At 37.4% G+C, this 15,219-nt stretch overlaps 1 protein-coding gene and 1 long non-coding RNA gene across 3 annotated transcripts in view; one reads left to right on the top strand and one right to left on the bottom strand.

Moving 5' to 3' along the window:
• Positions 1-15,219, bottom strand: part of LOC116731892 (uncharacterized) — a 187,411-nt gene that overhangs the window by 123,029 nt on the left and 49,163 nt on the right. The window lies entirely within an intron of this gene.
• The window catches only part of LOC116731869 (immunoglobulin superfamily DCC subclass member 3), a 37,136-nt gene that overhangs the window by 18,756 nt on the left and 3,161 nt on the right, over positions 1-15,219 (top strand). The window contains exons 8-14 of one of the 2 annotated variants that reach the window (XM_032581752.1): positions 2,923-3,088; positions 3,306-3,556; positions 3,640-3,804; positions 6,628-6,816; positions 8,987-9,100; positions 9,207-9,333; positions 14,504-14,618. In XM_032581752.1, the coding sequence (XP_032437643.1) occupies positions 2,923-3,088; positions 3,306-3,556; positions 3,640-3,804; positions 6,628-6,816; positions 8,987-9,100; positions 9,207-9,333; positions 14,504-14,618 (1,127 nt within the window). Of the gene's footprint in view, positions 1-2,922; positions 3,089-3,305; positions 3,557-3,639; positions 3,805-6,627; positions 6,817-8,986; positions 9,101-9,206; positions 9,334-14,503; positions 14,619-15,219 lie in introns of those variants that run through there. The other variant, XR_004341644.1, reaches the window with a different exon arrangement.

The following is a 15,219-nucleotide window of genomic DNA, read 5'->3' as shown; positions in this document are numbered from 1 at the left end:
TACATCTCGAACTTAATGAAACAATCTAATAATCAATCTAATGTTAATTAGATTTCTTATCAATGTAATTTATTTCTATCACATAAGAACATGCTAAATACAACATATTGGAGGTGACACTGTGGATAACTTCATTGAGGAATAATGTAACATACTACAGGTAACTTTATGATACTATTATAAATATTCTGCTTTGACCACACAGCAAGAGGTTCTAACTATTGAACTTCTTTAATTCTTTTTATATTTTGTTTGTAATATACACAGCAGTGTGAGACTAAAATGTGCATATATGTAGATATGACGGGCTGCACAGTGGCGCAGTTGGTAGAACTGTTGCCTTGCAGCAAGAAGGTTCTGGGTTCGATTCCCGGCCCGGGGTCTTTCTGCATGCGTGGGTTCTCTCCGGGTACTCCAGCTTCCTCCCACAGTCCAAAAACATGACTGTTAGGTTAATTGGTCTCTCTAAATTCTAAATTCTCCCTAGGTGTGAGTGTGTGTGTGAATGGTTGTGTGTCTCTGTGTTGCCCTGAGACAGACTGGCGACCTGTCCAGGGTGTACCCTGCCTCTCGCCCTGTATGTTAGCTGGAGATAGGCACCAGCACCTCCCGACCCCAGTAGGGACAAGGGTGTAAGAAGATGGATGTAGATATGACACAGTCAGGGGAAATGCTTGATTTTATTCAGATAGAGAAGTTTAGGGACAATCATTTCACCAACCGTTTCATTAATGAGTTAATGAAACGGTTGGTGTTTGCAAAGTTCACCATAGTGTGAGTATTTATTCAGTCATTGAGTGGATGTTCACAGTCATGGGTCAGAGGAAAAGCCAAACAGATGGACAGAAGAAAAGGAGGTCAATATCTAGATGTTCAAAGCAAGGCACAGTGGCAGGGAGAAAAGAATATGGGTTAAATTGACCTGTAACCTCTGACCCTTGACCCTAAGAGAGGAATTATGCAGGAAGGGAGGAGGTTGTGCAGTCAAGACAACCAGATAGAAAGGTTGTAGGACAAAAGAGCTCTGGTCTTCAACAGGAAGATGGATCACATCCCAGTGGTGAAATAAGGACAGCTGGGCTGTAAACAGAGTTTACAGTTTTTAGCTACTTATCAATGTCTGTTATTATTCTGCTTTGCCACTTTGTGCATTACATGCTTCATACACGCTACAGTACTGCAAACATATCAGGCTACCAGGACACAGAAGGATCAATTACAACACACTTTCGAGGTGAAACATATTACATTGTGTATTCAATATATTTACATTTTTCACAAGTACATATACTATCACAGAATTGTACAAATTGCTAATAAATTAAAACTTTACAGACAACATGTGAAATTAGCACAATAAAAAAAACAGGTATCCAGGTATCAGTGTGTTTGTCTTTGCTTTAATGCTCCTGTATCTGTAGCCAGATGGTAGCAGTTGGAACAAATTGTGAAAGGGTGTGAGGAGTCTTTTAAAATATTCTTGGCTTTCCTGATACACATAAGAAGTATATCCACCTGATAGCATACTAAAAATGTATTTTAAAAAACCCCAACATATTTAAAATATACTTAAATTTATATTTTTTTCACCAGGTAACAGTGCTAGGGATATAGAAAAGAGGTTTAGTCTGTTTCGTGAACTCAGTGTACAGAAGATTTTGGTCAGCATTTGTAACATATATTATTTATATGAATATTAAAATTACTAATTAATGAGTTAATGAAATCAGAAAAATTCTTGGATTCGACTCCTGCAGGGAGTGGCAATTTGTAAAAACACACTGAGCAAAAATTGGGTTGTATTAGTATAAATTTAATTTTGCTGTTAATCCAGGCTGCATGATGGGACTGGGAATGATTGATAAAGCAAAAAAATCCCCTTGAATTTTGGAGACAGAGTTCTCAAACTGTTTTTATGTAACCTGTTATTTTGGATTATATAAAACACCCACATTTGTTTACCAGAAATGGTACTGGTTGAAAGAACTGGTACCAGACATTTTGAGTTAATTCTGTTTGTAATATTTGCAGGGTGCTCTCAGAAACACACAGAGAAGCTGGGGTCTCTGAGTTAAGGATGTTGTGGCAGCCAAGCATTCATTGTGTTTATGTATGCTACAGTTTTGACAATTCTTTTGTCACTAGACAGTTATTTCCTATGTCTCTTTGACATACCTGACATATTTTGACAGTATACTTCCGTCTTCATCAGAGATGACACAGCTGATGATACAGCTAATAACAGAAGAATTGCAAAGACTCTATCAACTGCAAAGACCATGGGCTGTAGCACTTCAGCTTAAATAAATACAAATAAAACCACTGTCAAACTTGAGTGTGTAAGGCAGGGGTGCCCAAAGTTAGTCCTCGAGGGCCGGCATCTTGCATGTGTTAGTTCTCTCCCTGGTGGTAGTAACAACCTTTTCAGCATGTCAATGTTCTTCTTAGGCCATCTAACGAGTGATCATTTGATCCAGGTGTGTTAAACCAGGGAGAGAACTAAAACATGCAAGATACCAACTTTGGGCACCACTGGTGTAAAGACTTTTTTCCTTTCCGCTCTTTGCAACATGTCTACTCATATCTGAAATATGAGTAGACAAACTTATATTTCCAACAACAAATACCAAACTCACACGTTTAGCGGTTTATTCAGGCTTCATTTTTTCCTCTGATTCTTTTGCTTTAATTCTCTTATCACTGTTTAGAATTTACAAACGCTGCAAGCAAAAGAAGAGGTTCAACAGAATAGCAACAGGCCTTCTCATAAAATTCAAAATCCAAACACATTCAGTACCATTACTCTTTACAGTTAGTCAACTAATAAATGCCACCTTACTGACACATACTGATATTTACTTTATTTTTATTGTCTGCATCTGGTGAAAGCTTTCTCCCTTTCTCTCCACTACTCCTCTTAAGCTCCACCTGAGTTCCTGCAATGGCCACAGTCAGTGTCCAGACCAGCAGGGGGCAGTGCTGTATTTACCTGTGTTGCTCAGGGTGTCCCTGATCCCCACCTAATTTGGCTTAAGAATGGCAAAGTCTTGATGCCAGGACAAACTGTCAAGCTGACAAATAACAACAGGTAAGGAGACGGTGGCTGATGTCTCATTACTTACGGTTTTATTCAGGTTTTAGTAGTTTTATGAATCTTTGCATTGGATATATACTGTATATACAGTATATATACATACTGTATATATAGTCAAAATAGTCAAATATTGTTGCTATAGTTCATAATGCACAGTACAGCATTATGTACTATGCTGTACAGAAATAATTGCATGTATGTTGTTTTGCAGTACTTTAGCTCTGACTCGTATAAGCTCAGATGATGAGGCTATCTACCAGTGCATCGCAGAGAATAGTGCTGGTACTAACCAGGCAAGTGCTCGTCTAGCTGTAGCCCAAGCGAAAGATCTGCCTGCTGCCCCCCAAGGCCTCATGGCGAGTGTTTTGTCCATCAACACCCTGCAAATGACATGGAGTCCTCCGCCCATCAGCATCGCTGATAGCATCATCGGATATGTTTTACATATCCGCAAACTGGGCGGTGAGTGCAAATGCAAAATTTGTGAAGCCTGAGTCTAAATAGGAGCATGTTTGCAAATCTGCAACTTTATAATTTTTATTTAGAACCTGATCATATGGAACTGCAGGAGGCCATAAGTAAGGACACTTTTCAGCACGATGTAACCAACCTGGAACCTAGCACAACCTACTCTCTCTACCTGAAAGCCTACTCTTCCTTGGGGGCAAGCCAGCAGTCCAACAGTGTTATTAAAACAACACTTGGCAGTGGTAAGAACAAGGAGCCTTGATGAAGTTATATTGTAAGTCATACTGATGGTACACCTGTAAAAAATTTCTGCTCCATTTACTTAAAAAAATTAACTCATCTATTTGCATAATTTATCTATGATAATCGAGAAAGGTTGTTCTTTGTTAAGGTACTTACTCATTTCTTTATATGAGACATAAAATCCAAGTGAAGTGAAGACAATTTGTTAAGTAGATTAAACAAAACTAAACTTTGCTAAATTAAATTAGTAAGTGTACTATAAAATCTAATTAGTTCACTTCACTTAAAATTTTTTTGCAAAATCATTGCCTCACAAAAAAATCATGTTTTTAAAATATAATACTTGATCGAAACAGTTCTGGGCTTCTGCCTGCTTTTTATTTGTTCCTCTGCTCAAACTTTGACGGAAACATAGAAAGCAGTAATACTTTGTTGTTTTCACGAGACTATGCCATGAAAATAAGCATACAACTCATGGTGCAGTTTAATTGTAAATGCATGAAACTACCCAATACTGCTCTGAAAGTAGACTGCATAATAGAAGCTTTGGAGTCTACGCTTTCGCCTTAAACATCTTAAAACAAATATTTATGACAAATTAAAAAGTGGTTTAATCAGTTCCTGCTGATGGTTGTACAATGCATTGTGGGATACCTTGATGGCCAATCACCACTGTCACATATAAACCTATGTGCTAAAAAAAAGCAAGATATGAAAACAAATGAAGTTATGTTGTGCAACCTAAAATAACTTGATAAGTTGTTGTTTGTGTTGCTAATCACACGAAGTTAGATGAAGTCAACTATCTCATCGCAAAAGAAAAGTACCACCTACCATTCTATGTGCAACTTCAAATGTCGAACAAAGTTGGAAGTTGTTGCAACTCCATCTGAGATCTTCTTGCAGGTTTTACATGTTGCATTCCGTTTTTGTTGCATACTTCATAATTGATGTACCCAAAAGAAATTACTCGTGGGAGCATATCTGCTTTGAGCGTTTCCCTGACCCCACCTACAAAGTGGTTTTTTTTGTTTGTTTTTTTTAATTATTATTTTAAATCTTGTTAATTTGATTGGCTGTGCTGCAGCTTACACCCACATACACACAGAGTGTGGAAAAACAGAGGGACGGTCTAGGTCTGTTAATGATTAATGAGTGAAATTAATTAATGGGGTCCACTTCAAAAGTAATGTGTTTTAAGCTTTTGGGTAAAATATCAAGGCTTTTCCAGTGAACGGGTTCAAGTCCAATTCAAGTCCCAAGTTATTGGTGCCAAAGTTCAAGTCTCTGAACATTTTTTCAAGTCAAGTCTAAAGTTTTAATATTAATGACTCGAGTCTGACTCCAAGTTATGTGATTCAAGTCCCTACCTCTGGTCATCAGAGCATTTGGTTTTTCAACACAGAAATCAGTTGTACAAATGTTCAAAACTTTCTCTTCAGGTTGCAGGTTTGCTTGAGCAGAAATGGAGTAAGATTTGGAGATGTCCTGAACATTAAGCATTCGGTTTTAAGTAGATAGAGCAGAATATTTTTATCAGTGTAAAAACAATGAGGATGGATAAAATGCTGTAAAATGTATTAACTTGAGAGAAGTTTATAAAATGAGTAGCTATAATGTTGCTTTAATGTTGAGAGAAATTTTCCTCTATGCCATAATTAGACTACTAAGAAATGATTGTGTTTGTCTGGTGGTGCTCATCTTGTTTCATCTTAACATATTTGAAAACCTGGCAGGGACCATATTTTATTTTAGTGTTAATATGGATAGTCCATATTAACACTAAAATATGTATGTCCTGACAATACACAGACCCATGCATTTCCATGATATAGGAAAGCAGCCTACTGGCAGCCATACAGATAAAAGAAACTGAAGTAGTTTCTTTTAAAAGTCTGTCCTTTAAGAAAGTATTTGTCAAACATTTTGAATATTCATCAAAATTATTTTTTGATCAGTTATATGCTTTACTACTTTATATGATCTCTTAGATATTCAAAATTGTACAAATAAGCACAAAGGTCTAACCCACACCTCGCTTTAAAATTTAATTGTCACCTTTCTTTCAAAAATGATTGAAAATCATTGCCTCAAAAAAATTAAACATGTTTATAGTCCGTCATCTTTAAACATCAAACATGACGGACTATAATGAGGATTAAGTTGTTAATATGCTGGCTCCGGTCAGACAACAACTTCAAATGTGTAAGATATGCTCCACCGTTAGCATCCACGTTTACTTCCGCAAACACTAAGCACTTCTTTTTATGGCGGTTAGCAAAACACTGAGAATGCTGACCTTATTGCGCTCTCTACTGTGGGACACTTTCAGGTCATTTGCCCATTCACACAGGAGATCACATACAAGTCGCATATATTTAGAAGTGTGAATGGCCATGGCAAAAAAATCCGATTTGACAAAAAATTGGAATTGGGTCACTTCAGGCTGCAGTGTGAACGCAGCCTCAGTCTCTCTGATATGTCAAAGTAAATCATTCCACAATTTTGCGGCAGCAAGTGAGATTTTCAACTAATTAGATTATTCTTTTTAATACTTTTATCTATTGTCATATAAAAACTGATAGAGAAAGGATCTGTTTGATAAAAAATAAATAAAAAAAATAAAAGATAAATATTATAAATAATAATATTCAGTTTCTAAATATGTCTTTTAAGGCTTGTGTTCATTTCAAAATCTGAATATATTTTTACATGCTTTTTCCACTGTTGCAATAAACATGTTATCAAGGACAATTTGTGATTTTGGTTCTTCTCAAACTTTCAAATGCTGTTCTGTTTACCTCCATTTCACCTTGATCCAGTCCCAACCCCACCCATCTGCTTTACCAAGGTACTTAACTCCACCACTGTGCAAGTCCTCTGGGAGCTACCTGCTAAGCCGGGCAAAGTTGAGGGCTTCAAATTGACATTTCGCAGAATCCCCCTCACTGACTACCATGAGCCAATTAAACTGCCTTTTCATGCCAGTGCTCACATCATATCAAACCTTGGTAAGACTTTGTGACGATATGTATTCATACTTTTTGTGTGTGTGTGTGTTTAAGGATAGGATCTTGTGCTAATGCATATGTTGCTGCAAAGACAGTATTTTTAAGGAGCAACAGTCAAATTTAAAACTGTCACCCCCTCCTTTTGAGAGCTTGCATGAGGAATGCAGTGTGTACTTTTCATTCCAGTACCAACAGTATTACCGCTTTGTGTGTATAGGACGACTTGCAATCAGAGCTGTACAATGTGTAACTTTTGAAACAGTAGAAATAGCTACAATATTAAGAATTTTAGTTCTTAATATTTAGTTCTGCTATTTTGTGAAAGCAGACTTTTGAAATATTCATGTCAGAAAAAAAGCATCTTGATCTTCTTGAGGATTTCATACTTAAACTATCAGCGGATTTATACATCAGTGTGTCACTTTTTTAGCCCCCACTACACTGTAAATGCCAAATTTTATTTAATTAAAAATAGTAAGTTGACTTACTATGAAAATCAGTTTTCATCTAAATGCTATCAACGCTCACTTTTTAGTAAGTACTTGGAAGTGGTAGTTGACAAGTCTCTCCAACTCACTTTACTTGAGCTGGATTAATTTAGAAAAAGTAAGTTTATAATAATTGTGCTTTTTTTCCAAACTCAATACTGCATACAAGTATAAATGTTTTACTTGATTTTTTCTTTTTCTTTTCTGGAGCCATTAATTTACCTCATCTGACTCATGATAACGAGACAATCTTGGCGTTTCCATGAACAGGAGCGCATTCACAATGCAGAACATCAGAACAAGTAGCCTATCCATGTATCATTCTATCTTAAGCTAGACTATATTAAACTAACATAATGTGTTTTATTTTTTTGTTTGTTTGTTTTTGGGCCATTAACACAATTAATTGCATTTTTTCTACATGCAAAAGTCCCAAGTTGCAGCCCCAGCTCCAGACACGTTTAACAGGTTGGGGCATCGGCTTATTTTGGGGGGGCAAAATGAATCCACCTAGCAATAATAATATTACTCAAGTAAAAGAAAAAGGTACAGTGCAGTAGAACTACTCTTATAAGTACCTTTTTTCCAAAAAGGTTACTCAAGTGAATGTAACAAGTACTACCCACTTTTGAAGATATACCAGTGGCTTACAGGCTACTTGTTAATCTTAACGTGCTGTTTTGACATTAGCTAGTCATCTTTTAGCTAACATTACCTGCATCCAACAGCATTACTCAACTCAGTCGGTTAGTTTGAGGGAACAACTATGCAAAGTTCTTTGCGTTTTGTTGGTTTGCTGCCATGATTCTAACACACAGCAGCAGCAGGTCTCCTTTGCTTTGTACACACCGACGGGCGGTGTGTACAAAGGTCAGGGACTTAATCAACGCGAGCTTGTGACCCGCGCTTACTGGGAATTCCTCGTTGATGGGAAACAATTGCAATCCCTATCACGAGTGGGGTCCAGCGGGTCGATCATAAATCTGCGAATTACGATCGAATGTGCTGATACGTCATTGCGCCTGTTAAACCTTTTTTTTTTTTTACTTTATTTCAAACAAATAATATTAAAATACATAGAGGATCTTTAACACAAAATTAAATATCACAATATTATATTAAAAAAATGAATAATCCCAGACATTGACAGTGTTAAGGTTTTGTAATCTTCAAAGTAGAATGAATAAAGTAAAAAAAAACAAAAGTTAAATAAATATATACATAAATTAGAAAATGAGCAAAATCCTGCCTTTGCTATGCTTTCTATGCTTTCTATAGAAAGAATAGACACCTCATGAATCACTCTTGCCTGCTGTCACTGACAAGATATATAATCAACAAGAAATGCACTGTAATAACAGGAAGGTGATCTGTTTGCATATGCATAGCTGAAAACTTACACAATTGAAGAAAAATATGAAAAGGAATGACATGAAAAAGTAAAATAGTAAAATACTGGTAAGAATTACAGAAACCATGGAAACAAATCAAAAATCGGATCATAATAGTGAACACAACAGAAACCAATAAAAGTAGGATATTAACAAAATACTGGCATATTTTTCTAGGATGTGGAATTGATTTAGATGAATTAAAAACGCATAAACTCAGAGTAGCATCTTCCCTTTCATTAACAGAATCACTCACTGTTAAGGAACTTCATGTGACCCTCTTTCTTTCAGAACCTAGAGCTGTGTATGAAATTAAACTAGTGGCCTACAATGGAAATGGAGAGAGTGACTCCTCCAAGAGGCTGGTGTCACTAGCAGGGCAAGGCATAAGTGACCAAATCAATGGTGAGTGTTCAACGCAAGAATACAGCCCCTTTCAATACCATTTTTAACAGATTTATCAATCAAGATATAAAATATAACTGTTCTCTTTTATTTGTAATTGCAAAAGGTGGAAAAAGATTATGTCAATGCAGGGATGCTGAAGCCTCTCTGGGCAGCGTCGTCATTGGGATTCATATTGGCACGGCCTGCATAATCTTTTGTGTCCTCTTTCTTATATTTGGATACCGTCGCAGGTAGGAGCCAACATTCATGCCATCCTTTCCTTTATTATGTAGCAGCTATTATGCTCTGTATAAATCAAACCCCTAGTTCTTGTAATAACTTGTATATTCAGAATCTGTCATAATGTGTGTTGAAATTGGACCAAAATGCAAGCAGGAATCCAGGAGGTAAATAGTGAAAAATTCCAAAAGCAACTTTAAAAAACATGGAGGAACACACAGGAGGCAGGAACATGAGTCAAATGGAAGCAACCAGTGAAGAGAGAAGGCTAAATGGTGAGAGCCTGATTAGTAGAACAATGGATTGGTACTAATTACAAACAAGGTGCAGCTATGAGGAGAAAGCAGAAGGCAGGCTAAGGGAGATGGAGAGAGATGGCATAGAGAAGTAAACAAATTGGGGGAAAAAAGGGAGAACATACATCTAAAAGGAATAAAGAAAATCTTAACACAGCAGGTCAAAACAAAATAAATACAAAACAACTAAAAAAAATAATTAAAATAAAAAAATAGAACAAAGGTGAATCACAACAGAACAAAAAAAGTAGGAAAGGTAACAGGAAAAAAAAAGGCAAAATAATCCAGGGTCCTGACAGAATCAGAATAAGCTTTACTGGTTAAGTTTGTGTACACAAACAAGGAATGTTACTTAAATTTATATTAAATATAAATATGTATTTTTTTTTAATATGTGGAGCACTGATTCTAGCAGAAAAGCTAGGCACTCTGTTAAGTGATATGCAATGAGAAGAAGTTTTATTTATATAGTACTTTTTCAGCAACAAGGCAGTTCGAAGTGCTTTCAATGAATTAGAAGAAATACAAAAACAACACAAGCACAATAAAAGAAAAACAAGCACATGAAAGGAAAAACTACACTTTAAAATGTTCAATCTTTAGATTGTTTTGTTACCATAGCTACAATTTTTTGCTGTCTGTTTAATCTTTGAGTTTTAGCTGTTTGTTCACAAATACATCTTAGAAAACTACAATTATAATTGACCTCTTGGCCAATTAAACTAGGTCCCCTCTCCCAGATATCACCAAATCCACGGTGAAATGCTGTTAGTGGTGCTGATGTTCTTAGCAGTAAGAGAGGCCCCTAAATCAAATTCTGCTCAAGGCCTCATACAAGATTGGACCGGCCCTGCATGATGAGCTAGACCAATAGCACTACACATCTCTGCAGCCGGATGTAGTGGGACAAACGGTAGATTTAATTTATGTGGCCTTAGTAGCTCTTCCATTTTGTGTCTACGGAGTTTTTAATAATCGCCACAAAGACTGCGTTTTTTGCCTGAGCTTCATAGGATGTCTTGTTCTGATCTCCACATGGTTCTGATCTCCACATGGCCACATGGCAACTCTACCTGACTTTAAGTAAGCAGAGCATTTGATATGCATTGTGCCGACACAAAAAATAAAATAAAAACAAACCAGCGTGTTGTGTGACAATGAAACGAACATAAAAGCTCCTCCATGCCCTGAACCACCGGTCCACTAACCAGGATCTCAAACTTTATCTGGGCAGACAGTCGACATGTTGAGACGTAAATGCACACGCCGCACATAATGCTTTGTTCACAAAGAAGTATTCTCACCGCACGCTCAAGGTGGACATCTAAATGAGCACCTGTGAGCATTTAAGCGCAGCTCAATGTGAACATTTGTGGTTCACATTGAGCTGTGCAAGCATGAATTCTATAATGAAACATGGATCCTCAAAGGGGGTTAATATAAATGATATAAATATAGGTGAGCTTATATCAGTGATCTGCGCTGAGGTAAACTTTTGATATGAAGCCACAAAAAAATTTTAATTATAATTTATTTATTTATTTATTTATTTTAGAAAAACAAAAACAAATGACACTTAGCCTGGCTGGGGGGCACGTAAAGCTTGGCACCCCGGCAGGCTTATAATACACTGGGGGAAACCCTGCTGTTGGTTCTCCATGTCTGATTCTTGTTCTGGGTTGCTAAGTACTGCACAATTTATAAACTAACAGGAATTTCTCTAAGTCTTGCTCCTATATTAGTCCTTTAAGCCTGTAAATGTTCTTCAGGTGATTATAAGAATAAGAATAAAATAAACAACTAAACAGGGTGATGAAATGACAACATCAGGAAGGATAGGGCATCAGGACGGAGCCAGAGGGGGTTTAGAAACGGTGTTGGAAGAGAGGAGAATGGTTGGTTTGTTCTGTCAAAGTGAAAGGATGAGTTGGTGGAAGGTGTGAATGACTGCCTCTCAAACTCTAACTCTTAGTTTGATTATTCCTGGCCTGCTCCTACAGACCCACTGCTTTAAGGACCCTCTTGTCTGGTGCAGTAATAAAAATAGTTTATTTTTGTTATATGTGCAAAAGATATTGGTCTGCACACATATGTGCTCACAGAAAGGTCCATGAACATGTCTCCTTGGGTCTCTGATAAAATCATCTCAGTAAAATTTACTGAGTCAATGAAAGCTTTAGGAAAATACCTGGAGAGGAATGTCTGACAATTAGGAGTTTCTCTGTAGTGAAAGTGAACAAAGAAAAGAAACAAAGAGCCGAATAAACACAAAAACAAGCAAAGTGTTAGAGCAGAGGTCTCAAACTTAATTTCTCATGGGCCGATGTCCTGCAACTTTTAGATCACACCTGGCTTTAATACTAGCTCATTAGCTTGCTGAGCTTGACTGATTGCTAGTGAGGCAGTTTCGCCATTTAATTCAAGTGTGTAGGCTGAGGGGCACAAGGCTCTGGACCTTGAGGAATGCAGTTTGAGACCACTGTACTAGAGTGAAAATCACTGAGGTTATCATGGCTCCATCTTGTAGAAAGAAAGATATGTGATTATATTATCCAAGTTGTAGTTTTGAAGATTAATTTTATTGTTGAACAACTACAGTGCTCTCGGTCAATCCAAAATGTTAATAACCTCTCAAACATGAATATTTATGGCCTTTACTAGCTAGCTATGTAGTGGAGTAGTTTGATGCATGTGATGGAGACTTTCCTGTATCACTGCTTGAAGAAAATGTCTTCTAAAAACTGGCTGTGTTTAGAAGGCTGCCATCTTCAATCCGGGTTGAAGATGGACTCAAAATCTTTCTTCAACCCGAAAAATCCAACCATAGGTGCTGGAATAGAAGGCCCCCGCCCCACTTTAGGGAGCTCCCCATCAGCTAGTTCGTTTACACAGACATTTACACAGACTGCACACAACTGACAATCTGTGACTGGCATCTTTCTCTGAGGGTCATTGACTTTTTCACCAGCCTAAATTAAAAATTTTAAAAATATGTCTATCCATTGCAATTACTAGAACATTTGAAATGTTGTGTACACAGAAACCATCTGAGATATATTGCATATCTGTGGTTCTTTTTATGAGTTTAAACTGTAAAAAGTGGAGCCAGACAAAAAAATTGGGTGTCACGTCACTGAGCCAGGTCCAGCCCAAGCCTCCATGGGACCCTAAGCAAAATTTGGTTTTGGGGCCCTCTATCTCTGCTAATAATGTGGACCGACTGGAATCAACAGTTAGAATATTAGATAATTCGCACACCTGCTATAAACTTATTGCATCTCTGATAGTGCTGTTTACATTATATCCTATCCATACAGTATATAACATAGGACACATTTATGAGCCAATGGATTTCTGGGTGCCGATTTCCTTAATTTTGGGGGAGCGTGATCAACCGATACTTACATGTGAAGCCCATCTCATTCACTGATATTATTTTTGTCAGCAAAGGTTTAAAAATCAGCCTCTCTCCTCTTCTGCTCTGCAGTGAGAGGTTTGACTGACAGACAGTCCCACCAGGTCATGTCTGAACGTTTACAGTTAACAATATTCACCCCACTGTTGCCAGCTCAGCGACTTTCTTTCTGTATTTAGCGACATTGCAGACAAAAAAATTAGTATCTGCCAAAATCAAACTCGGCAGGATAGGCCTTTTAAAGATCGGTAACCTGCCGATCTTAACAAACAAGCTTATTTATAAGAATAACAATATTCTATATTGCTATTCAATATAATTGGATTTTGACCAATAAGGTAAATGGCTAGTTTTTTCCTCAGAAGATAAGTAAATACAACTCAAAAAGAGCAGATAGGCTGGAAATTGAAGTTGCAAGTTGTTTATATTTGCAATGTGAATAATATACGTATATACATATTTACAATATCATTGGGAACATCCAAATGGCCATTAACAAACATAAGGGGAAAAAATAAATAAAGAACACAACAACAAAGGAAACTAAATCAATCAGTTGTTCCCAAAGTTTCACAATTGAGAGGCCACACCTGTTAGTCCATTCATCCCAAATTGGGATCAATTAGGGCTCTCAACAAGATAATTATGCTTTGCTTGGTTCAAATCCTGGTAGGAAACTGAAGTCTTCGATCACCCTAAAAGAGTGAATTCTTTCTTTGGCTCTATGCCCGGTCTTCTAGCTCGCCATCAACCTGGCCAGTTCCGCCGTTTTATCTCACCCTACCGGGGTTTATTTTTTCCATCTCCCTTCTGGCTCACACTAGTTGGCTCCTGCAGCTCTGCTCCTGCCAACATGTTCTAACCTTCATGCCTCCCCGCTCCAGCTAATATACCTAGCAGGTAACGCTGCAGCGGTACACGTGACCCCAATACTCAATCGCAATTGGCTAATTAATAGTCTCGCGAGAATCGCCAATCATTCTATTAAAAGCATCGCGGAGTTTGAGGGCGTGCCGTGGTGGCGGAGGGGTTAGCGCGACCCACATTCAGAGGCAACATGGCCTCGACGCGGCTGTCGCGGGTTCGACGTTTACCGCATGTCTTTCCCCCTTTCCTGTCAGCCTACTTTGAAAAAAGGGACACTAGAGCCCACAAAAAAAAGCATCGCGGAGTTTGAGATATAAAAAGGTTAAAAGACTGGAAAATCGGAGGAGGAAATAAAGGTTAAAATTTACACCCGGGTTACACCTAGTTAGCTTAGCTACAGGCTACTGTTTGCCTCCATTTCACTAGCATTTAATAAATTAAGGGAAAAAATTACCAATTAAATCTTTTGTCAGGGGGCCCAAGATTCCTGGCGGTTCCCCTGATTGTGTACACAATGTATTGCTCACTGATATGGACAAGGTTACACTAAGTATAATTTCCTCATTTATGGGTATTTATCCACATTCATTTTATTATTTACAGCTTGTTCTGCAGTGAAGGGACTCAGGTCAACTGGCCCATACCAAGATTCCATGCAGGACAGAACAACATCCCTAAAGGGGGAACTCACTACCCCCAGATGGAGTCTGAAGCTCAGGTGATTTCTTTAAACTTTCAGAGAGAATACATATAGTGTTAAGATTGTCCACATTGCATGTTGAAATATTTATACTGATATTGTCTTTTAAACCAAGGCCCCTAAATAGAAGAAAAAGTTTTAAAAAGCATTACAGTTTACTTGCAGTTGTGAGCCAAGCATAAACAGAAAAAAGCAAGAGTTTGAAGTAATAAAAACATGAACTACACTTTTGTATTTGCTGTTAGTTACAAGAATACCAGAAAGAATTTTGTCAGGTGAAAATAACACAAAACTATAACATCTTTTTAGCACTTTACATTTGTAACAATTTACACAGTACATTTTTTTTAAGAATGGCCCTTCACACAGTAACATGCAGGTTTTTGGCTCTGTGTGGTTTAGCTTGTTGTAGAGAGACACAAGAGCAGGATTTTCCCAAATTACCATTCACTAGCAAGGATCACGCTACAAAGATATACATTTAAAGATTTATTGATGAAGGGATGAAGGATATAGAGTTGAAGGATGTAGAGATGAGGGATGTAGAGAAAGTTCTGCAACTGGCCTTAGAGTTTCGCTTTATTATGGCTGACTATTATCAGCCATAACTTTATCAAAC

This window comes from Xiphophorus hellerii, chromosome 13 (assembly GCF_003331165.1).
Source record: "Xiphophorus hellerii strain 12219 chromosome 13, Xiphophorus_hellerii-4.1, whole genome shotgun sequence".
NCBI lineage: Eukaryota > Metazoa > Chordata > Actinopteri > Cyprinodontiformes > Poeciliidae > Xiphophorus > Xiphophorus hellerii.
The sequence above is the reverse complement of the archived record's forward strand: the minus strand, read 5'-3'. Positions and strand labels throughout refer to the sequence as shown.